We start from the raw sequence: 24,534 nt of genomic DNA, 5'->3' as shown, positions 1-24,534 counted from the left end.
TTCTCTATTTCAGCGTCTTTGTTTTTATTCTGTTTGCTTGTTTGTTTTATTCTTTAGCTTCCTGTCAAAGGTGAGATCATATGGTATTTGTCCTTCAATGCCTGGCCTATTTCACTCAGCATAATGCTTTCCAGTTCCATCCATTATTAAATTGTCCTCAGGAAGTGGCCCTGTTGGGGTCACGTGGAATGTTGTGCAGACAGCAGAGCGCAGACCTGTGCGAACGCCCTCCACCCAGGAGATCTGATTCGTGCACAGACTCCAGAGATGCCGGCAAGGGGTCCAGCCCAAGGCCCAGGACGGCCATGAATGGGGCCCAACACGAAGTCGTAAATTTACTTAAAACATTGTAAGATTGTTTTTGTGATTACATGTCGCAATGTATTTAACATGTGGCCCAAGACGACTCTTCTTCCAATGTGGCGCACAGAGACCAAAAGGTTGGACACCCCTGCAGGGATCTCCCAAGAAGCTCAAATTCATTCCCATGAAACTTGCTCAAGTAGAGCGAGTAGGTATCAGTCACACTGACTGGGAAGGACACTGAATTTCCACAAGTGTTTTTCAATTAAATGTACGATGTTTGAACCAGGTGCTGAGTGTCAGCAAGGAAAGCAGCTGGCCGTGGCAATGGCTTCAGGGCATATATACCGACAGGTGGCTTGGTAAGAACTGCTGGGAGCCTCTCCTGGATCCCTGCCTTGGACACGCAGAAGTGTGCACCTCCCTTGGAAAGGGGACCTGCACAGGCCCCCATCTCCTGGCCACCAGCCCGGGGCTGCAGGACCCGCACTGCCTGTGCTGCCTCTGCCGTGCTTGCCTGCCGATTGGTCTGCTGTTCTCTGCTCTCCTCCCTGAGGACTGAGCAACACCCTCAGGGGCAGGGTCCGAACCTCAAACCAGACAATCGGTAGCTTAGAGTGGAGAGCTCTAAGGAGGGCCCAAGCCATGGCAATAAGCTCAGACTTAACATTTTCTGCTCCGAAAAAGAGCCAATTTTTCCTCACCACGGAGTAACCTCCAAAGTGCACTCCACTTCTACATCCCCCGTCCCCGCTCCAGGTCCCAGGGGGGACGGGAGGAAAGCCTCCTGTCTGCAACAGGCCCCCCAGGACATGGAAGGGGAGCATAAGCACCAGAGCACAGCAGAGGACCCGGCAGACAGGGCAGGGGTAACGAAGCCCCAGTTCCTAAAACGGCCCGCCCTGTGCCACAGCCCCAGCCCCCAGCCTCCAGTCATCCAAGGAGTGTACTCCACCCCGACCCCAGCCCACACACGGGGGAAGGGGCAGTGGGCTCCGAGACTGCAGCCTGGGAGGAGGGGGAGGCCACTTTGGACTGCTCAGAAGCCTTTTTTGGATAAATTTGAAGATTTTATTTATTTAGAGAGGGGAGAAGGAAGGGAGAGAGAGGGGGAGAAACATCAATTGGTTGCCTCTCACACACCTTCAACTGGGGATCGGGCCCACAACTCAGGCATGTGCCCTGACTGGGAATCAAACCCACAACCTTTGGTTTACAGGACAATCCACTAAGCACACCAGTCAGGGCTGCTCAGCAGGCTTTGATACCACCCTATGGCCTGTGTTTCCACAGTTCTGGCGCCCCCACTAGAACGTAAGGACCTCAGGGCAGACACTCAGTGACTGTGGAATCAGTAGTCCTTGAGCTGCCAGGGCATCCTGGCCTCAGCACCACCTGGCGAGGGGGAGCGCTGCCACTCCTGGAGGCGTTAAACTGGGGCAGTGGAGGTCACAGCCCCAGCTGGAGGGAGGAGGTGAGGTCACGCAGAGACCCTGTGCAGAGGCTGGCGCAGATGCTGGCCTAGGGGGTTCTGGCACGGCTGTGTGCATGGGCACTGTTCCCCTAGAGCTCCAAGCCCCTTCCACAGGCACCAGTCACCTCAGAGTGTTCCCACTTTCAGTGCTTCCCCGTTCTCCTGGCCCCGGGGCTCAGCAGGTACCAGTCGCTTGGCTGCTCTTGGTGCTGCGTGTAGCAATGCCACCCCCTCTTTCCATTCAGCAGACATTTGATGGGCACCTGCTGTGTGCAGGGCAGGACCCAGACCCTGCCCTTAACTGGCTGAGGTCAGAAAATACAGCATACCGCAGCGAGTGGCCACGCTGGCCGGCCCAGGGGCAGGTGGCGTGGTGCAGGGCTGCACAGGAGCCACCACCGGGCCTGAGGTGGTCAGGGAAGGTGACTGCCCCCCTCTCTAGCTCAAGCGCATGTGCTCTGGATGAACTCACAGCCGGCTTCCAGGCGCTCAGAGACAGCAGTCTTAGAAGAACATGGCTCGGGAGCCATGCAGCCCGTCAACCAGGGTCCTGTGCTCACCACCCAGCTCTGCCCTCTGCCCCTCAGTTTCCTGCTCTGTCAAAGAGCGGTGGCCATTGTGTCTGTCTCAGGGTCGCCTCACCGTGAGGCACGCAGGAGTTAATACAGAGAAAGCTCTTGGACCTTGGAAGTGCGTGTAAATATCAGTTTATGAGGGGGACCCCCAAAACCCAGAATTTATTTATAAAAAATTATTTATTCTGTGCTCGCTTTGGCAGCACATGTACTGAGATTGGAATGATACGGAGATTAGCGTGGCCCCTGCGCAAGGATGACATGCAAATTCGTGAAGCGTTCCATATTTTTAAAAAATTATTTATTCTTACATGTTTAAACTTCAGTCACCTTCAAAGTTCTCTCCATTTGATGCAATCAGTACATGTATTGAGATTTTTTTTCCCCACTGCTCAAAACAGTTTTTGAACTCGTCAATTTTGATGCCGTTTAGTGCTCCTGCCATTTTTTGTCTCGCTTTTTCCACATCAGCTAAACATTTCTCTTTGAGGACTTTTTTCACCTCGGTAAACAACAAAAAAAATCGCTCAGGGCGAGATTGGGTGAATAGGGAGGGTGGGACACGGGGGGTCACGCCATTTTTGGTCCCCGACTGCTGTACACTCAGTACGGTGTGGGCAGGTGCACTTGTAAATCACCCATCATGAAATGGGCAAGTGCATAGAGTCTTCAAAAAAAAATTCACTCTAGCCAAATGCAGCCTCTCACACCACCACCAACCGGCACACTGGTACAGACGGGTTCCTACAACTCTCACCTAGCGGGGGAAGCCTGCACTACAAGGGGCCTGCACTCCAGATGATAAATCTGGGTTTTTTGGGGTCCCCCTCGTAAGTTCAGTGATGCTCACTAGAAAGCTGCGATCCTGCAGTTTCCCAGTGGTGTGCCCCACACAGGCAGGGACCATCCTCGCCTCTTCTCTTCCTTCTGGTTCTCTCTCTCCCCCCACAGCTTCACAGAAACCCAGGGCGTGTGTATGTGTGGAGGGGATATCTCTCTGCTTATGAGACCTGGAGCACCCCCAGGACAAGACCTAACCTCCTCTCGTGTCATCTGGCCTGCTGCTGGCCCCGGGCTCAGGGGCGCCAGGACTACCCCAAACCCTGGAAGAAGCCAAGATGCCCAAGCCCTACTAGCCACTTAGCCAAAGCTCTGGATGGTGAGGAGAGAGCCGGGGCAGGAGTCACAGAGGGGCCCCAGTCAGTGGGGCCCCAGGAGATGTCCTGCCCCAGGTGGTGGACAGGAGCAGGCTGCTGAGCTGAAAGCAGTCGGAGAGGCAGGGGAGGGAAGGTGCTAGGGTGAGCAGAAGTGTATACACCCCACAGGGAGAGCTTTTGCTGTGGACTGTACTGGGGATACTGAAGTGAAGGTAACAGGAGGATGAGTTTTCCAAAGATAAAGGTTCTGTTTCTCCCCAATTAACCACCTGGCTTAAGGATTCACCTTCAAACCCCTATCACGTTCTACCTGAAAGCAATGATGGCAGGGTGGCCCCATTCTAGGGACCAGGTTCTGAAGGCCCCCACGAGCTCCTAGTGAGATACTGGGGTTCCAAGACCCTCCTCCACACCGCAGACCCCCTGCCTTGGTGCCCCTCTGCGTGCCAGGTGGAAAAGACCCCGAGCTCGCCGTTTAAAGGCCGTCTGCCTGCGCAGCCACTCTCTGCAGCCAGCCGGGCACCCTCCCCTGCTCTCAGGAAATGCACTTGCTCACCCTGCTGGCCCTCACATGGGCCGTAAGCCCCGCCTCTGCTACTCTGTAGCCACATGCTGACCCCGCCCCACAAATATCTCCTACCTTTACTACCCCCAGGAGAAGAGGAGAAGGGACCAGCCATTATGGGTCACCCACTAAATGCCGAGCATGTTACAAGTGTCTGTATGCCTGTTAGTATCATTTCACGTCACTTTGGAAGACAGTACTGCACCATGTAAAGATGAGGAAACTGAAGCTCCGTGTGGTTATGGGATCTGCCCAAAGTCACCTGCCTATACCTGGTGGGACTGGAACTTGAACCCAGACCTGAGTCACCTGCAAAGGCTGTGTGTCTGCACCAATCGCGCCTCTCTGTTAGCATGTGCCTGCCATGTGCTAGGCACTCCACTGGACTTTATATTATTAATCTTGTGAACCTCAAGACAACCCTTCCAGCAGGTCTTTATACCCCCATTTTACAAGGAAAAAAAGGGGGGCTCAGAAGGCTAAGTTGCATGCTGGCAGTGGCTCTGATGGTTAATTTTGTGTGTCAACTTGGCCAGGCCATGGTTCCCATGGCACCCAGGTTTTGGTCAAACACCAGGACAAATGTTGCTGTGCAGGTATTTTTTATATGTGATTAACATTTAAATCATTACTCTCCATCATGTACGTAGGCCTCCCAAAGGAAGAAGGAATTCTGTCTCCAGATTGCATTTGGACTTGAGCTTCAGTATCAACATCCCTCTGGCCTGTCCTACAGAATTTCAACTTGCCAGCCCTCACAAGTGCCTGAGCCAATTCCTCAAATCTCCCACTCTCTCTCTGTTTCTCTCCCTCTTTCTCACTCTCTCTATACACACGCACACACACCCACACCTATTAGTTCTGTCTCCCTAGAGAACCTTAATACAGTGGCAAAGTGAGACCTGTGCCCAACCCTTGGGGCTGAGGTCTCACCCTTGCACTCTACAACATCCCGTACTTACAAACACGTGTTCACTACCACCGACCAATCATTTGTGGTTATGATCAACAAGACACGCTGCTGCTGACCGTGACACTATGCCATTATTCACTGTTTGGACTCAGCATAAACACTAGCCCCTCACCCAGAGAGGAAAGGATCTCTGATTACAAATCCGGCAAACGCACTGCTGACCCTGCTGACGTCGCTGTGCCTGGCTGAGAGTGCTCGGCCTATCTGTCTCCATCGCTAGAGGCTTGCTGTTGTCAGCACTGTGACGGGAGCCAGGAGGGCAGCCTTCTCTGTTTACTTTGCTGGCGCAACTCCACAGGCAAACAGCTTCTGAAGCCAGGGCCGACTCTGCAGGACTCGGGGGCTGGTTACCCAGCAGCCTCCTTACTTTGGTTGTCCTGTCTGCCTGGGCTGTGGGCTCCTCAGGGCAGCTACCCAGCCTGGTCCTCCATTGAATGGCTGCCTGGGTACCCACCGAGCATTTGCTGAGTGAGGGGAGCTGCCGAGGCCAAGAGGAAGGACATTGTGTCTTCTCAGCCCCACGCCCAGGCCCCCAGCCTCTTTGTCAGTGTGGCTGGGACGTTCATCACTGGAGCAGGACGGGACGAAGACAGCAGTGGGCTGTGAGCACCAGGTCCAGCTGCCCCTGCCCCTTCTCTCCCTACCCAGCTGGGGGACCCTGGCCACGTGAGTTTCCTTGATGCTGAGTGCTAACGATGAGGCCTGTCCCGCCTGCCTCCCTGTGGGAGGGGAGGAGGGCTCCGGCAGCTGCGGAGCTGGGTACGGAGATGCACTTCAGTGCAGAACCTCTGGAGTGTCAAGGGCAGCAAACCGTGCAGCCCTCCTTCTGTGTCGGGCTCCAGCTGTGTCCGCCCTCGCAGGTCTCTGAGGGGACTCCAGAGGTCCAGTGATACATTAACGGGGCGAGGCAGGGAACTGGCAGGTGCTCAGACCTGTGCTGTGTCGGACAGCACCACTCACTGCTCACCTGGCTGGCCCCTGAGGCAGGCAGGACGCAGCCTCTGCGGTGGAGAGACTGTGGCGTGGACAGGGCCGCGGCTCACATGGCCGGCCTGGGACTCTGCCTGCTGTGTGTGATCCCTGACACAGACAGGAGGAGGAGCTGCTCCAGTGCCCCTCGCCTGCTGGGCTTTTTTAATTTTTATTTTTTTAACTTTTAAAATAAAAGCAACATAATTGCTTTTTAAAGTATGAGAGTATTCCAGGCTTGTTGGGAAAAATGCATAAGGGCACAGGGCGTCTTATGACAGACCCTCTACACCACGACCCCTCCTCCGAGTCAGCCCCTCCCCAGTGCCTTCTCGGGCACAGACGGGTTTTTAAACAATGGGATCCGCAGTCTGTCGGGAACTTACTTCCCTGTCAGCACATACAGACCCGCCTTCCCCTTTTTAATGACTGGAGCATCCACAGCGCGGCTCTCCCACAGTTCACACGCCCAGTTCCCACAGACAGGCACTGTCCTCTTTTTGCTTTTTGAACAGTGCTGTGGGAAACACAGTGAGCGAGTGTTTACAGGGGACGTGCTCCCCAAAGACTGGGGCCAAAGGAACGCACACCAGCAGTGCTGGCTGCTGCCCAACTGCCTGCACCCCACGGCGGCTGCAGGCAACACCGTCCTCCCTGCCACCCTCATCTGGGGACATCTTCTTTGATCGATGAGTGGACTGGAAAATGTTTCATGTTTTCTAGCCATTTGCATGTGTCCTACTGAGAATTGCCTGCTTGTATCTTTCTGTCAGGTGGTTTGTCTTGTAGACTTTGTGGGAAATTTTACATATTGTGCCTTTAACATGTAGTGACTGTTAACCCTCCTTTTTAAATTACTGAAAGAGGAAGTCCTTCTACCCCCACTTCACTGACTTATTGATAAATGGAATCTCTCAAATATGGGTGGCTGGGCAAATTCTTCCCCAGACATCTCCCCATGTGCCCTGAACCCCACCAATAAAAGTCCCTGGATGCCATCACTGTGCCCACGGGGCCCTGCCCAGGCACCGAGGTGCCACACTCTGGCCTGCATGGGAACAGCAGCAGCACCTGGGGAGGTGGTCCCCACAAGGGTCTAAGACAGGACGTCAGTCTTCAAGCAACTTCTGTGTGCCTGGGCCCAGATGCAGGGACGGGGTGGCCCAGGGCAGGCAGTGAGGCCACAAACCCGGGCCCTCTCTTCCCTTTCACTGTCTCTTGATGTCTTCGGTGACATCACTTGCTCATTCTTAGCTCTCAGGGTCCTCTCTCAGGGTCCTCCCTCCAGGTCCTAACCCTCCTCACCTGTGTCGGGCTCAGAACGGTTTGTTGTTACCGACGAGTGACTGACCTCTCCTGGCCGGGTCTCCGAAGCCGTCCCAGCCAGCAGCCAACCAACAAGGGGGAGGCATTTCACTGGGGGCCCCACCAGCCTCGAGGCTGCCTTCGAAGGGAGGAGTGTAATTTTAGGACTGCATAAATGTAACTACTCCTCAACTAGGTCAAGGTGCTGGGCCGGAGAAAACAAGGTGGAGCCTGTTCAGCCTGTGGGGCCTTGCGTTTGCCACCTGTGCTCTAGGGGATGGGGAACACCTTCTTTTGGGTCCTAAAATCACATAAGCCTACTGTGGTCACTCCGGGGTGTCTGGGTGGGGTCAGGGGGCCCGGGTGACAGCTCTCCCCTCACTCTACCGCACCATGTGCCCCGAAGAGGAAGAAACTCTGCAAAACCCCAGGACTTGCTCTGCAGGTTCAAAGCAGCACAACTCAAGGATTCCGGGCTCTTTGAGGTGCCGGCCCAGAAAGGAGCCTGTGCTACCTCAGCAGCATCCCGTCCCCCATCTCAGCTCGGACACCATCCACCTCCTTCTCCCCACGCAGGCACAGGGGGTCCAGGGCCCGTCCAGTGAGACAGGCCTACTCCTCTGCTCGAACTCAGCATCTACGGCCAGGATCTCCATCAGCTGAAGCCAGAGGCCAGCTCAGGGCATCCCCTCCTGGCAGTGCATCCTGACCCTGAGGGTCCCCCTGTAGGAGGGAGCAAGGAACAGCTGGATGCGATCCACTCAGGTAGAGGGAGAGAAGAGCAGCTGGGAAGACGGGGCCGGGAGCAGGGAGAGACAGGGGCCGAGAGAGGGGGGCTGGGAGCCCTTGCAGGTGGTCACAACCTCATGATGATGATGAGGAGGAGGAGGAGGAGAAGAGAGTACAAGGTACCAGAGGAAACATCTACGCTGTGGCTGACAGCGGACAGATAATGGGGAACCAACAACTGAGACGAGAGAAGCTAAAAGCTGGCTGCACAAAAGTATTATTAATTATAGTTGTTCATACTAACGGCTCAGCACTTTGTCTAATCAGAGCGCAGCTCGGTCAGGTGTATAGCCAGCAGCAGATCGGCTGAGTCGCACGTTTTGAGGGATCACGACAATCACAGGTACGGTGACCTTTTTAGCATGTTACTGTTGCAGTGCAGCTGGGTCCCAGATCCCTTGTGGCAGTAGTGGAGCGATGACGACAATATGCATGACACATGCTAATCCAGGTCGTTCTCACAAAAGCCCAGGTACAGACCCATCACATCCCCTACGAGCCCGGCCTGTTTTACAGAAAGAAGAGGGTGGCTTGCCCGAGGCACTGCCGCTGATGAGCACACGGCCGGGTGCGAGCCCAGGTTGCCCGGCTCCAGGTCTTCACCACTCTGCTGCTCTGCACTCCCATGAGGCTGTGTGCGGGAGGCCGGCTTCTCTGTTCTGCCCGGCCACGTCCCTCCGTGCTGCGTCCCCACCCACCCCTCCTCACCTGTACAACTGCTGGAAGGAAGCGAGTGCTCTGGTCCTCCATTGAGCTCAGGGGCTCCTTGGGTCTCTGCCACTTCTTCTTTCTCCTCCTCTTCCCGGACCTCAGGGGCTTCCTCCGGTGGCTGCTCCATGGTTGACTTCCCGTCGCCGCCACGCCTGCAGGCCAGGTCATAGCTCTGGCATCATCTGAGTCTGAACGCAGATGGACCTCTACAGGGCAGCTCCCGTCGGCCTGGCCAATGGGAACGACAGAAGAGGATGAGATGGTGGTGGGCGTGGGCCAGAATTAAGGTTTACCATCTAAGGGACCCTCTGGGAGTTCCCATTCTGTTGCCTCAGAGTCACCCCCCACCCTTCGCCCACTGGGCTCCTGCAGCAGGTCTGTGGGACTCAGAGCACTCTTCATCAACCAGCTAGGGGTGACACCCCCGTGGCACCGTTCCCTGCCTCCTCGGGGGCACTCTGCTCTTTGAGTCCCTGAATCTGCAGGAGACACATGAGAATGACTTCGGGGGCTTTCAAAGGCTCCAGTTCCCCGGGAGATCCTGACAGGTGTCACGCCTCCCAGCCCCTGTCCTGTCCCCACCAGTACTCACACCCAGGAACCACTGCTCTCCGAGGCCACCCTTTGTGAAGGGAGTGTTAAAAGATAAAAGACAGATAGTGTTAACAGATAAAAGACATGAGCGCATGCTGGGCTCAGTCACGAACGACAGCAGACCTGCAACCAGCCCCTCAGTGGCAGAGCCATCGGGCACGGGGAAACGTCCTCTGACCTGGAATCTTCCCAAAGGTGGCTACTAGATGGTGACCACCACGTCTACAATCACCCAGGAGGAGACGGTTCCCACCCTCAACAACCAAGATACTGCCCACAAATGCCACAGTCATCGGTGCTGAGATCCTGAGGTGCTGTGGGAGGGTCTTCCCGGCAGGGAGCCGAGGAGATGCCCAGAGAGTAGGGAGGGTCTTGACCAGGGGCGGTGCATGGGACGCCTCTTGGGGATACAGCTTGAGAAAGGACTCGGAGGCAGCACAGTGAGGAGTGGTGTGGGGTCCTGTTGGCTGGGCAGTGGGTTGCAGTGGGAGAGAGGAGCTGATGGGATGGCTGGGAAGACGGGTTGTACCCAGGCATGCGCTTCAATACCTGGCCCTGGGAGTGAAACTGAACTCTGCCCCACATCAGGGCAGGCCTAGAAGGCTTAGGAGCAAAAAATACCTGCTTTACAGAGATTCCAGCATCTGTGGAACCCTTCTCTTGGATGTCCCCACATAGCTCAAATGCAACCTATCCCAGCAGGAACCATCATCTTCCCCCAAACCTTTCCTCCGTAATTCCTACTCTAGTGACCCACACGCCCATCCACCTGCTTATCAAAGCCAAAAGGCAGGAGTCACCTGCCTCTCTCTCACCCTGCCCTAGGCTTGCAAATGTGGCTACACTGGAATCCTGGGGAGTTTTTATAAATATGGGTGTCTGGGCCCATCCCCCAAAATCCTCATTTAATTGGTTTGGGAGCAGCTTGGACACTGGTATTTTTATTTTAATTCCCCTGATGGTTGTAATCATTCCTCTCCAACAGGACTTCACCGTCCCCTGCTTGGATGGACACAGGACCCTCTCAGATGGTCTCTGGAAGGCAGTTTGGAAACTCAGCCCTCGACTCTAAGAGCCGGGGAGCTGGGAATCTGTAGGTCTGGGGGCACCCTTGCTGATCCCAAGAAGGGATTCAGTTCACCAAAGGAGGAGGCAGTGACACCAAGGAAGGACAGAAGAGGCACCGGGGCAGACAGTGGGGCAGTGGGCGGAGGCAGGAGAGACGCAGGACAGCCTAGTGTCTCAGAGCCACAGGAAGGGCTGCCTTTCGGGGGAAGGGGTCAACCAGCTCAAATGCTGCCGCTTTAAGGGTGATAAACTGACACCACTGGATTCAGTGACTGTGAGGCCATCGATGACCTTGTAAAATAAGTTTCAGCAGATACCCTGACTGGTGCGGCTAAGTTGGTGGGCACTGTCTTGCAAAGCAAAACGTTGCCAAGTTCGATTCCCAGTCAGGGCACATGCCTGAGTTGCAGGTTCAGTCCCCGGATGGGGACCTTGGGAGAGGCAACTGACAGATATTTCTCTTTCTCCCTCCCTTCCCTTCTCTCTAAAAATAAATAAACAAATAAAATCTTTTTAAAAAATCCACACCTGAGGGTATATCGACAAGTTTCTGCCGAGTGGTTGTGATGGAAACCCAGGCTCTGAGGACTGGTGGTAGCAAGGAAGCCGGGACAGTGCGTGCAGACTATTCCCCGGTGACTACACCGGGGAAGGAGATTTGTAAGAGCACACTAGTTCCCGGGGAACTAGGTGGGGAGGCAGCAAAGCCAGGAAGAGGTTTTTTAGAGTAGACAGAACTCGGAGAAGCTGTGCACAGGGGAGAGGTCTGTGGGGAAGGACGATCGGGAAGACGGAAGGAGGGGAAGCCAGGGCAGAATGACCGATGGGAGGGGACTAAGTCAAGGGCTTGGGATGAGGAGAACACAAGAACGCAGCCCAGCAGTGCGTGAGGGTGGGGGACGCTCACGTGGTCTCAGTCTGACAGTAGAAGATGGGACTTGAAGAAGGTGAGGGCTGGGAGGAGCCACTTTGGCAAACACGATAGGGAATTAGCTGGAAGGAATAAAAAGAATTATAGGAAAGTTACAATAAGCGAAACAGTGTGGTACTGGCACATGAATAGGTAGTCAATGAAGGAGAATGCAAACGTCCTTAAGTAGGTGCGAACACACACGGACCTTGAATACGTCATAGACACAGCCCTGCAAACCCAAGGGAAAGGCAGGACTGCAATAAACAGTGCGCACCGGGGCAAGCTGAGGAGTCGTCTGCAGAAACCAGGCTGGACCCTACCTCACACCTTCTGCCAAGATGAGAACCACACAAATCCAAGACTTTACAGTTAAAACAAACACGCACAAACTATATAAACAGCTCTGAGATGGGGCAATAGCTAAGCATGACACTAAACCCGTAAAACTTTATGAGTTAAAAGATTATGAGTAAAGCCTGGCTGGTGTGGCTCAGTGGATTTGGCGCGGGCTGCAAACTAAAGGATCTCGGTTCAGGTCCCAGTCAGGGCCCAGGCCTGGGTTGTGGGCCAGGTCCCCAGTGGGGGCCATGTGAGGGGCAACCACACATTGATGTTTCTCTCCCTCTCTTTCTCCTTCTCTTCTCTCTAAAAAAATAAATTAAAAAAATCTTTAAAAAAGATTATAAGTAAAGATTAATAAATTTGATTACAAAAAATGTAAACTTCCTACACGGTAAAAAACCACCAGAAGAAAAGAACAGACAATAAATTGAGAAAAGTGTATGCAACTCTCATCAGACAAAGGGCTAGTTTCCCTAAAATAGTTCCTACAAAGTAATAAGCAAGAGACCAGCAGTGGGTAGTGAAAGGCGCCAAAGGAATACAAGTGAATATAGAAAAAGGACACCTTTGGCTCATAAACGTATGCGCCACCTCCACATCATCCATAAAAGAGGAATGCAAATTAAAACAACACTGAAACACACTTTTCTGACCAGATTAAAACAAATGCTAGCACGCTGTTGCCAAGCACACAGGAAACAATCTCACATCCCTGGTGAAAGGTAAACTGGCACAACCTCTAAGGAGGCTGATTCGGCTACAACAACCCAAATTACAGGCACACATTCCCTTTGACCCAGAAATACCCCTTCTAGGTTGTAGGCTAAGCTACACTTCCACTTGAGCAAACTAACACAATATGTTAGTACAAGGTTATTTATTACAGTACTACTTGACTAGTAAGAGGTGGGGAACCACCTAAAAGCCCATCCATAAGGGACTCGTTAAATAAATCATGATACAGAAACATGGAATTCTACACAGCCACGAAGAAGAACGATGACATTATGGACTGGTAATGAAGTCAAATATACATGGAAAAATGTCAAAGGTACCAAGATACCATAAACAGAATGTATAATTTCCAAGTTAATACAGTAGAATGGGAAAACTCAGGAAAGGTCACGCAGAACTCCTGCTCTCTGACTGAGAAAAGCCCCCCAGACAGGGAGCCGTGCAGACAAAACAACTCAGTGCCATGTAGGGCGGTGGGTTGGATCCTGGAACAGGAAGAGGATGGTGGTGGAAAAACTGGTTAAGTCCAAACAAGCCCTGCTTACTGAGTTAATGGTATTGGCCGGTGTCCACTTCTTAGTTTTGGTAGGGGCACATGATGTTTACGTCAAACGTTAATGCTGGGGGGGCAGGATGACATCCCACTGTGGACAACGGGGAAGGAGCCCGGTCACCGTGGCTCTGCGGAGCTGCTGAGCTGGCCCCGGAAAGCCCACCTGCAGACTGCCTGTCAGGTGGGAAAACAGCGCCTGTTTTACAAGGCACCGTGTGCCAGATTTCTGGGCCCGCAGCTGAACACCCTCCTAAGTGAAACAGGATAAAAGGTCACTTAGCCAAAGAGGAGAGTGGGGCTGTGGGGAGGGGTCGGTGACAGCGCCGGGAAAGGAGCAGTCCGTGGCTGTTGTGGTGTGTATTAAACTATCTAAGTAAATTAGCTGCTATCCAAACAGCAAGGACCAGAGACAATGACTCTTCATGTTGCACAGAATGGAAATGTCTGGAGGTGGAGGAGTCTGGGGCAAGTGAGGGAAGGGATACTCTCAACCGGCCCTGCGGCTGACAGGCCCCGGGGGGTTTCTGAGGAGCAGCATCAAGAGGATGAGCAGCACGGTGACGCAGGGCCGGACGGCACAATGTCCGGGAACCATGAGCACAGCGGCGGCACTGGCCACACGGAAAGTGGGATGAGACTGACTCGACAGAATGCTCTGTTTGGGATCCATGCAGCTTGGGTGCCAGTGGACACTGGGAGAAATGCACACCAGGCTGTGGTGAGGAGAGCAAGGGAGGGGGGACATGAAGACTTGGGGGTTCCCCTAGTAGGTGGAAACAGAGGAGAAAAAACTACAATGCTATGCATTCCCGAAGACCCTCTCAGTGACCGTGGGAGATGGCACCGAGCCCATAGTCAGGACCGAATCCTGGAGGATAAGGGAGGAGCTGGTCTCCACCACACACCAGGCACCTGCCGGGTACACGGCAAAGAGCCTCTGCTCACTCCTCACGAGCGGAGCCCTGTGAGCGCCCCTGGGCTGATGAGAAACGTGACAAAGCGTGCAGGCCTGCAGAGCCTGACAGGGTGTCTCTGCAACGGGCCAGAGGATGCAGGAGACAACCATGGGTCTCAGACACAATGGAGATGATGCCCCTGACACCCCTGAGCCTCAGCTTCCGCTTCCACACCAGCTGGTCGGTTATTTCACCATGACCAGGACTGCTCTTCTCAGTTTCTGGGGGTGCACATGGTTGCCTGCTGGGATCAGATGTGATTCTGGGCTCTGGCGAGAGTGTGGGATTTGGGGCCAGGGTTCCCAGATCCCAGGCAGGGGCCCCACTGCCTGGTGTTGTCTCTTCTGGCCGTGACCTCTCGAGGACACAGAGGAAGCAGGGGGAGGGCTGTAGCCAGGTTGTTCTAAAACCCACACACACCCCTTGGGCCGTTTCATATTTAGATGTAACCGCTGTGCTGCACCCATCCCTGCATTTTGCCAGAAGCCACCGATTTTCACACAGCCCCCACTGTTCCGTCCACGGCTGAGGTCTGCCCATCACCCAGCGCCAGGGCTGCCCCACCCACCACTGTTCACAGCTTGTCTGGCCAGGAGCTATTCTGGCAGCCCCGCACCCCCCTCCACCACCGCTGGGCCCAGGCCCACAGACTGGATGCTCCCAGAGAGCTGCCACCCACCGTCATCCTTACGATGAATCCCACTCTCCTCTTCCTCCCTTAAGGCCTGGCACTGAGAACAGCGCACCCTGGCACCAGGCCTAACTTCCGCATGGCTGCGAAATCCTGGCTTTCACCATCACCCCCCACCTCCTGTACCAGGGCCAGAAACTCGGACCCCGTCAACGCCTCACCCCACTGCAGGGGCTGGGGCTGTCCTCAGGCAGGACAAGAGTCCTGTAGCCAGAACAAGGGGGGCCCGCTCTGCTGCTCCTTGGACAAAGAGTGGGATAATTTAGCAAAGTAATTTCTTTCTTTCTTTGCCTTATGACCATCAGTAAGAAATACACTGTATTATCACAAGATAAAACACACCCAGGTGCACACATGCACACCCGCACCACGAAACACAGCTTCACGAAGCATTTCTTCCCCTTCCTCCAGCAACCTGCTTAAATATCTTCTATTCTATTTCTTTTATTTATTTTTATTGTACTTTTTATATTACCATTTATCCCCCTTATATCCTCTTCTACCTCCACCCACCCTCCCCTAACCGCCTGCACCAAAGAATTTCTCACAAGCGAACGCCTGGACTGCTCCGACACTGTGTGCGCACATGCACATGCACACACACGCACACGCACGCACACGCAGCCCTGGTGCTCCCACTCCAAGACCCACTCCCTTGCCCCAAGAAAAAACTCAGGCCCTTTGGGAGCTAAGGTGGGGGAGGGGCACAACTCCATTTACTTTCCATTGGGCAGGTAAATTTCACGGGCAGAGAGAATTAGGAGCTTAACCCAAATGACCTGGAGCTGTAGAGAGGCCTGGTCTAGGGCCGGAGCACAGCCACCTGGAGTCTTAATTCTTCCCACTAAGTCTAGTCATCCTCAGAAAATGGAGCTTTCCTGATGCCCCCTACCCCACCCCGCGCTGGCAGGCTGTATACCGAGTGGGTATACTGTATACTGACGTCCATGTGCCAGGGCCCCACACACCACGTCACACAGCCTGAGCGGCTACAGGTACACAGCCTTGGACTCACCACCTCCATCAAGACGGTACCGGCCTCCATTCTCTGGGGCTTCCCACGCACCAGGCTCTACGTACAGGAACATGTCTCATTCTCACAACACCCCGAAGAGTCACTATTCCTATCCCCGGTTAACTGAGGAGGAAACCGCACAACAGAGGGAAAGGAACTGGCTCCAGGTCATGCATTAACTGAAGGAGCAGGATTTGAGCCCAGGCAGCTTGGCTCAAGTCCTATTCACTGTGCTGCACACCTCGAATGTGGTGCTGGGCAAGACTGGCCAGAAGCTGAGTGCCCAGCTGGGCCCCCAGAGGCCTGGATCCACCACCCCAGAAACCTCTGCCTGGCTGCCAGCTGCTAACTGTTTCTGTGGACACTCCCTGCCAGAAGATAACCAGTGTGTGCTAAAGACAGCCATGGGCTCGGGTCCCTGCTCCTTCCCCAGCCCTGCCCCACTCGCCAGGTTCCTGCATCTCCCCCTGAACACAGAGGCTTGGACTGGCCTTGGCCAGGAATGCTGCTCCCTCTACTAGCCAAGGCCCACTCCTTCAGGACCCACCTGCAGCCCCTCTTTCAGAAACTCTCCTGGACCACCAGTTCCTTCCTGCAGCAACCCTGGCCCAGGCCCTCCAGCTCCGCAATTACTGTAGCAAACCACAACGTTAGCTGTTAGCTGCTCCGGCCCCACCCTGCCATCAGGCACCCAGACAGTGCTTCTATCTTGCCGAGGTAGGTCCCCAGCACCTGGCACAGTGCCTGGCGTTTAGTGGTGCTCAACATACACTTGTTGAATGAGTAAACAGGCAAAAATATTAACCACTGTCACTTACTATTTGTAGTGTCTGCCACTGTATCAATTCTCACCTGTTACTGCCCTTGCGGTGCAGTACTCCACAGAAGTGAATTCCCCTGACTTCTGTGTGAGGCCTGGGTTCAAGCCCTACCTCTGTCCCTCCTGCTCTGTGATTAGAAGACACAAACCCCTCAGAGTTTCTCAGCCCTAAAATTGGGATACTACTACCTAACCTCAGCAGCGGACATAAGGATTCAATTGCCATAAGCAACTGCTTAATAGTGCAGGTATACAGTAAGCGTCCAACAAAGAGGGACTGCGGCTGCTGCTATTATCATCATTGTTGGCTCGTTTTAGGGATCATATGGAACGAGTGGTACTTTGGGTCTAGAACTGCACCAGCCTGCTGGCATTCTAGGGACCGAGACTGATTTTCCCAATCCCTTGCCTTATAACCAACTGTGAGAACAGAGAACTGACAGGGAGCTCCCTACTCCGGCCCGGGGTTCACTGTTCAGAGATGAGTCCAAACCCTCCTCCACTTCTCTCCCCCTTTGCCCCACCCCTACCCTAGGGCTGACCCAGTTGCTCCCATTTCCTTTCCCCAACCCCCCTCCACCTCAGGGAGATGAGGATCAGCCGCCTCCAGATACAGGGCAGAGGTTGCCCCATGTCTCTGGCAGGTGCTCGCAGGACAGGCAGTGATGGAGGTCACAAGAGAATAGGCCTGGTTAATTCTCTCCCTAGCTTTCCAATCAATCATTAATCTGGGTACTGACCCAGTGCCCTGGTTTCCCAGACAAGCTGCTCCACCGTGCTCTCTGCTCCCCATCTGCCAGTCCGGGTCACGCCCCTCTCAGGGCTCACAGAGGCCTGTGTGGTCTTCTTGCTGAATTGATTTAGCCCAGCAGTTCGCCCCTGAGAAGCGGCCTGGGGATAGTTTTGTTCAGAGCACTAGAACCCGGGAAAAGACACCTGGGAGGCCACCCCTGCCCTTCGAATTCTACAACTCTTCCAAATTCCACCAAGAACCAGTCCCTAAGGCCCATGGAATGAAGCTAAACTAAAATAAAAGGAAATGCTGGCCTTCGGGAGCTATTGAGAATGTGCTGGAGAAGAGATTGGAGTGCAAAGCAGGATCCTCACCAGGGACTGCAAGGGGCCCTGAGCGTGCAGGCGGCCTAGCAGGGCAGGGCCTCCAGCCAGCAGCTCCCCAGTCCCGGATGCCTCTGGTTATAGCCAGTGAACACTGATGAGATGCTAAAATTCTACAGTTTTCACAAGCAACAGAAGCTCAACAAGGTGAAAACATGTATAAGAAAGTGGAAAGACATGGCCCAAAGAGTTTAATGGTTGTTTTCTCTGAGCATTGCCATTATAGGCGATTCTTATTTTCCTAATTACCTTTTCTGTGTTCTCCAACCCTTTACAATGGTGAGATACTTTTTGTCATTGAGGGAAAAGGGAGAAGTGTTTCAGACACTGTTTTGAGCACAGCAGACAGAATCTCTCAGACTGCTGAGAGATACTGGGGAGGGGAAGGAGAGGCCTGCCCAGGTTCCAGAGGAGACCGAAATCTCTTTCTGGAAGCTTTCAGGGAGCTGAGGGCCCCTCCGTGCTCGGAGAGGGCTGTGAGGTAAGGCAGTTGTGCCAAAACCAGGGGGCTGGACCAGGGGGCTTTCTGGAGGCCTTCTCATCCCAGGACCTCAGGTCTATGGCTGCTGATGCTGTCCCTGCCCCTCCACTCTTCCTCTGGTCCCTGCCAGCTGCTTTCATTCACTCATTCAGCAAATACATGTTAAGCACCTACCACCACGTGCCAGGCTACATGAGTCAAGAAAGCAGCACTACCACACAACTGGGAAGGACGACCAGGCGGCGGAGGACAAATGGGGAGCACAGCAGGGCAAGCTGGCCGAGGGTGGGTAACTTGGGGGAGGCGTTCCTGAGGGTGTGGCCTTTGGCTCAGGAAGGCGAGCAGGGTTACAAGGCAATGGGGGAAAGATATGTGAAAAGGCCCCTCGGGGGGAGGATGCCAGGGACCCTCTGAGGGTGGAAAGAGGGCTGTGTGGCTGGTGTGCTGGGAAGGCAGGGAGGCTGGTCTAGCTGAGGCCAGCGATCAAAGGACAAGTTAAGGATGTGAGTTTATTCAAAAAGCAGCAGACAGCCTAGAAGAGTTATGAAGAGAGGATGGGCAGGATCAGAGCTGCAGTTAAAAAAAAAATTCCTCTGGCTGCTGTGGAGGACACACTGGAGATGATTTCAGCTGGACTCTGAGAGCCAAGGTTACAGTAAACCCCGCCGGGGCATCTGCGGGAGGGGAAGGCTACCCCAGAGCCTCGGAAATCTGCTTGTTCCATCAATTCCTGGGGAGAGCCAGGCTGAGGAGCCGAGGCGCGAGGGCCCTACGCGGAGCTGAGTGCTTCTCCTGTGCCCTCACCGAGTAAAGCGCAGGGCAGCTCAGAGGCGCTCCGTGCATGTGTGCGCCCTTCCTGCCCAAGACCTCCCCCAGCACTGTTCGGGTCTCAGCGGTTCCCAGCTACAACACACACACATCTGGAAGCAGAAGTGGCATCTGGCACTGGTTGACACATTCCTATTGACAACTCCATCCAAGCCTCTCAAACTTCTGACACACAGCTCTCTGACCAGCACACCAGCCTCTGTGTGGGTCAGTGCCCGCTCTAGGAGCTATGTGGTTACGGGGCATGGGCCAGACACTGCTGCTCACATCTTTTTCTTTATTTTTTATTTGTTAAAAGTATTTATTTTTTATTTTATTTATTTATTTTTTAGGGAGAGAGGATGGGAGAGAGGAAGAGAGGGAGAGAAACATGGATGTGAGACAGGTTCTCAGTAGTTCTCAAATGTCAGTGGGCTGCCTCTTGCCAGCACCCTGACCAGGGCTCAAACCCACTACCTAGCCATGTACTTTGACCGGGAATAGAACCTGTGACCTTTTTGCTTTCTGGGACAATGTCCAACCAACTGAGCCACAGAAGTCAGGGTGCCCTTTTCTTTTTAAACAACTAAGACAGCATTGGCCAGCCCCTAAAAGTTCATGAAGCACCTTTATATAATAATGCCACTTAATTGACCCTGTGAGAGTGAGACAGGACAGTGAGAAGCTAGGGAAACTCCCGGGCAAGTGGAGCAGGGAAACTGAGACAGCTGAGCGCTGTGGCCTGAGCAGTTTATGGCCAGGGGCAGATAGATGGCAGGGGGCAAAACTGGGAAAAACAAGGACCTCACCCCCAGGGTAACCTCTCCTCCCCTGGCCTTTCCTCCATGGAAATAACATCTAGGCCTCAGCTGTGTTTTAGCTCTAGGCCCAGAAAGGCAACAAAACCAGGTGGGGAAGCCAGAACCAATTCAATGACTAGAGATCCCCCTGCCCTGGAGGTGACCAGTCAGTGGAGACCATGACCCTGAGAGGGCACACCTGGAGAATGGATGGCTGTTCTGCTGAGACCCTCCCCTGAGCCCTCCCCTAAGATTCCCGCCTGCAGGAGAGAGAGAAAACCCTGAAGACAAAGGACCCAGCACATGCTCTCCCTCTGGGGAGCAGCCAGTGTCATTCCCATTCCCTTTCCATTCTTCCCTCTCCCTTCCCCCACTTCTTTCTTCACAGACACGAGTCTCCCAAACTCTATGGCAATGGGCAGTGGCAGCTTGTCCCAGGCTGATCCCCTGAACCTGTCCCCAAAGCCCCCTTGGCTCTGACTTCCCCGTGAGCTGAGGCAGCCCAGCCTAGGCTTCCTATTGCTTCTGTGCTAAGCCCTCCCTTGTTTCACCGTCCCCAGCTTTAATAAATAGTCACCCGGAGGTTTCATGCTGTGAAACCTTTCCTACACGAAGTCAAGCACCCACATGCCACACTGGCCCAGGCAGACCTGCGCAGGGCCAGACCCTCTCCTGGTAACAAGAGGAAGGCAGACGAGACTAGTATGTGTTAAGCAGCTACAACGGATTATTTCATTTTAACCCTGCAGCAGCCTTCTGAGGAAAGCTCTGACTCCTGCTGACCCAAGGGACAAACTGGGTGAGGGGACAGAGGCTGGTGGCAAGGAAACGTGCAGTGTGCTGAGGGGCGCATGGGCCTAGTGACAGGGAACAAAACTCTGACCAGCTCATGAAAAACAGGACACACAGTTGTGGAGGGGGAAGGCACACAATGGGTCAGCAGGGCTGAGCCACGGCTGAGCCTCCCCAAGGGCAGAGGAGACAGAAGAAACCTATGGCTGGGCAGCGCCGGTCAGTTCCATTCAGGGGAAACTGTGCCCCTACGTTCAAGCTTCACCTGGAAGTATCCAGGCCCTCTGACCCTGCACAACAGTCCCCCTCCTAGGAAAATGTACGGAGCTGTTGTTCAAGGCAGTGTTATTTATAATGATGAAATCAAGTTTTATAATACTGAAAAATAACAGAAGTGATTCAAAGTCCAATAATAGAGAAATAGTTAAATGAGGGCATCCTCAGAAAATGGAGTATTACTCGGCCATTAAACTCATGTTTCCATGGAATATTTAGTAACTTGTTAAGTGGAAAACAGCAGAATTAAATTCGATAGCATAAACCCCGCAAAAATGACTAGAGAAAGAATGAAAGGAAGTTTCTGTGCATGAACAGGGCAGCAGGTGATTTACTGTTTTGACGTCACTGTAACTTCTTAAACTCTCTGTTCTGAACACGCACTACCTTCACCTCACTTACCTACCAGAGCACGCGACACACTGCTGAGCGCTTCCTCCTTCACACCTGTCTTCGCTTGGCTCCAGGTTTCCTGACCTCCCTGGCTGCTCCTTGTTGATCTGTTTTGCTGGGGCCCGTGAGTTATTTTCTTCCTGGTCTCGTCAGGACTCTTTCATTCTACAGTCTTATACTTACAAGAGCCACGATCTTATGCTGGTCCATGGCTTTCAGTACCTTCCGACTCCCATATTTATTATTCCTTCAGTCCCAGCTTTGCTGATATCCCCACGTGGATGCGCAATGGTATCACCAATCTAACACATCCAAAACCAAGCTCTTGACCTCCCCCACCAACACCTTTCCCATCTCAGTAAATGGCAACTGCAACTTTCTGGTTTGTCAGCCCAAAATGCTGGGGTCAGCAAATCCTGTTGGCTCTCTGCCTTTTGTAAATACCCACAACCTGATCACTTGTCATCACCTCTGCTGCTATGACCCTGGTCCAAGACAACATCATCTCTTGCCTGGATTATCTTGACAGCCTCCTAACTGGCTTCTCTGCTTCAGGCTTTATCCCACTACCCTCCACACAGCAGTCAGATTCTTCCCACCTGTGATCAAATCCTTCCAGAAGCTTCCCGTCTTTACACTGGCCTGCAAGGCCTTCTGGGGTGGCCCCTGCGTCCTGCTCCTGTCCTCATGTGCCGCGTGCCAGGCCCGTGGCCTCCTGCCGGTCTCGAACACGGCAGGCACATTTGCCTCCGGGCCTTTGCAGCCATTCCCTCCAGCTGAAAAGGTCTTCTCCCAGGAATCTGTGTGCATGGCTGCCTGCCTCACTTCCTCAGGACTTAGGTTAAATGGACAGTCAACCTGACCACAGTATTTAAAATCACACCCAGCCCACCCTTGGGCACTTCCTTTCCTTTCTCTGTTCAGTCATCTGTGTAGCTCTTTTTTTTTTTTAATAAATTTATTTATTTTTTTTGAATTGATTATGCTGTTACAGTTGTTCTATTCCCCCCTTCATTCCCCTCCACCCTGCCCCCCCAACCCCACCATTACCCCCCTTTAGTTTATGTCCATGTGTCTCAAGTCCTTTAGGTTCTATATTTCCCACACTATTCTTGCCCCCCCCATCTATTTTCTACCTACTGTCTATGCTACTTGTTTTCTGTACCTTCTCCCCCCTTCTCCTCCTCCCACTCCCCTCTTGCTAACCCTCCTTGAGATCTTCATTTCTATGTTTCCACTCCTGATCTAGCTGTCCTTTTAGTTTGCTTTCGTTTTAGGTGTGGTTGTTAATAGCTATGAGTTTGTTGTCCTTTCACTGTTCATGTTTCTTTAACTTCTTTTTCTTAGATAAGTCCCTTTAACATTTCATATAATAAGGGCTTGGTGATGATGAACTCCTTGAGTTTGATCTTATCTGAGAAGCACCTTATCTGTCCTTCCGTTCTAAATGAAAGTTTTGCTGGGTAGAGCAATCTTGGTTGTAGGTCTTTAGATTTCATGACCTGGAATATTTCTTTCCAGCCCCTTCTTGCCTGTAAGGTCTCTTTTGAGAAATCTGCTGACAGCCTGATGGGGACTCCTTTGTAGGTGATTGTCCCCTTACCTCTTGCTGCTTCCAGGATTCTTTCCTTCATTTTAATTTTGGCTAATGTAATGATGATATGCCTTGGTGTGTTTCTTCTTGAGTCCAACTTTTTTGGTACTCTCTGGGCTTCTTGGATTTCTTGGAAGTCTATTTCCTTTTGCCAGATTGGGGAAATTTTCTTTTATTATTTGTTCAAATAGTTTTTCCACTGGTGGTTGTGTCTTTCCCCCTTCTGGTACCCCTATAATTCGGATATTGGAGCGTTTATAGATGTCCTGGAGGTTCCTAAGCTTCTCCCTCATTTTTCTGAATTCTTATTTCTTCATTCCTTTCTGTTTGATGATTTTTTTCTTCTTCCTTCTGGTCCACTCCATTGATTTGAGTCCCAGTTTTTTTTTCATCTCTATGGGTTTCCTGTGGAATTCCATTCATTTCCCTTAATTTAGCCTTCATATGTTTCTCTAATTTGTGGCTATAGTCCACCAGATCTGTGAGGAAGCTGATGACCAGTGTTTTAAACTGTGCGTCTGAGAGATTTGCTATTTCTTCGTCACTTAGATTTATCTCTGGGGCTCTGAGGTCTCCCTGCGACATTTTTGGTCTGTTCTGGCCCTTTAAGTGGGAGGAGAGTCGACTTGGATTCCCAGGTCGCTGGGTTGTGGCGCTGTATGTGGGGGCGTGATCAGAGCGGGGAAATGGCCGCCGCCGCCGCGTGCAACCAGGCAACCATAGTCAACTCGCTGCCACCGCCTCCCCACTGTCTCCTCCGTAGTCGCTTACCCGGTGGGCCGCTCGGTCGCTCACTAGGTCCAATCCTGGTTTTGGAACCCGTGCGACTGGATTCTCGCATCTGGATTCCGCGCCGGGTCCGATCGAGCCCTCCTTTGTAAATCCTCACCAGACGCAGGTTTCGCCCCTTACCGGTCGGGCCGAAGAATTTGTTGTTAGCGGACTTCCGAAAAGTTCAGTTTCCCGTGTTCTGGTTGTGTTTTCTGATGCTAATATTTAGTTGTCCCTAAACTTGGTTGTGTGAGGAGGCACGGCACATCCATCTAAACCTCCATCTTGGCGGAAGTCTTGTGTAGCTCTTAACACTATTTGGAATAGTACACATGTGTGCATGTGTGTGTGTGCACACATGGATGCATATAGACATATACCGTATTGTGCTGTGTTTAATGTGCTCCCACATATAATGCACACCCATGTTTTTATGAGCATTATATATGGGATTATTATACCCTGGGTATGTGAGCACTGTACCCAGATATAATGAGTGTCCATATTTTTCCCTAAAATATTTGGGCAAAAAAGTGCACATTATACATGGCAAAATATGGCATATCCATATATATATACACATGTATTTTTTAACTCTTTTGTTGCCCTGACCAGCGCTCAGTTGGCTGGGCACTGTCCCGCAAAGTGAAAGGTCGCCAGTTCAATCCCACTCAGGGCACATGCCTGGGTTGCTGGTTCAGTTCCCGGTCCAGGTATGAGAGGCAGCCAATCAATGTTTCTCTGTCTCTTTCTCCCATTCTTTTTGAAAGTATTGCGGAGGTCGCTGAGAGGGCAGGGTTGGACCAGGCCCCAGGTAGGGGCGTCCAGAAGGCGACCAATCGGTGTTTCTCTCGTACACAGATGTTTCTCTCCCTCACCTTCTCCCTCCTGCCCTGGCTCTCTAAAAATAAAGATTTAAAAGTAATTAAATAAAATATTTTTAAAAACCTCATTTGTTTACTGCTTGTGTCACCCCAAAAGAATATAAACCCCATG

General features: G+C 52.8%; 1 protein-coding gene and 1 non-coding gene across 5 annotated transcripts in view; one reads left to right on the top strand and one right to left on the bottom strand.

Moving 5' to 3' along the window:
* The window catches only part of PPARD (peroxisome proliferator activated receptor delta), an 85,191-nt gene that overhangs the window by 6,658 nt on the left and 53,999 nt on the right, over nt 1-24,534 (bottom strand). For all 4 annotated transcript variants that reach the window (XM_053669210.1, XM_053669205.1, XM_037144344.2 and 1 more), the window contains one exon: nt 8,819-9,049. In XM_053669210.1, coding sequence (XP_053525185.1) covers nt 8,819-8,948 — 130 coding nt within the window. In that variant the 5' untranslated portion in view covers nt 8,949-9,049. The remainder of the gene's footprint in view (nt 1-8,818; nt 9,050-24,534) is intronic.
* Nucleotides 2,540-2,643, top strand: LOC119048671 (U6 spliceosomal RNA). The gene has a single exon (XR_005082379.2). It is a non-coding gene; the product is annotated as a U6 spliceosomal RNA (small nuclear RNA).

Source organism: Artibeus jamaicensis, unplaced genomic scaffold (genome assembly GCF_021234435.1).
Source record: "Artibeus jamaicensis isolate MK-2021 breed Jamaican fruit bat unplaced genomic scaffold, CSHL_Jam_final contig_1539, whole genome shotgun sequence".
Lineage (NCBI taxonomy): Eukaryota > Metazoa > Chordata > Mammalia > Chiroptera > Phyllostomidae > Artibeus > Artibeus jamaicensis.
Note: the sequence above shows the minus strand (reverse complement) of the source record. Positions and strands in the feature narration are given on the sequence as shown.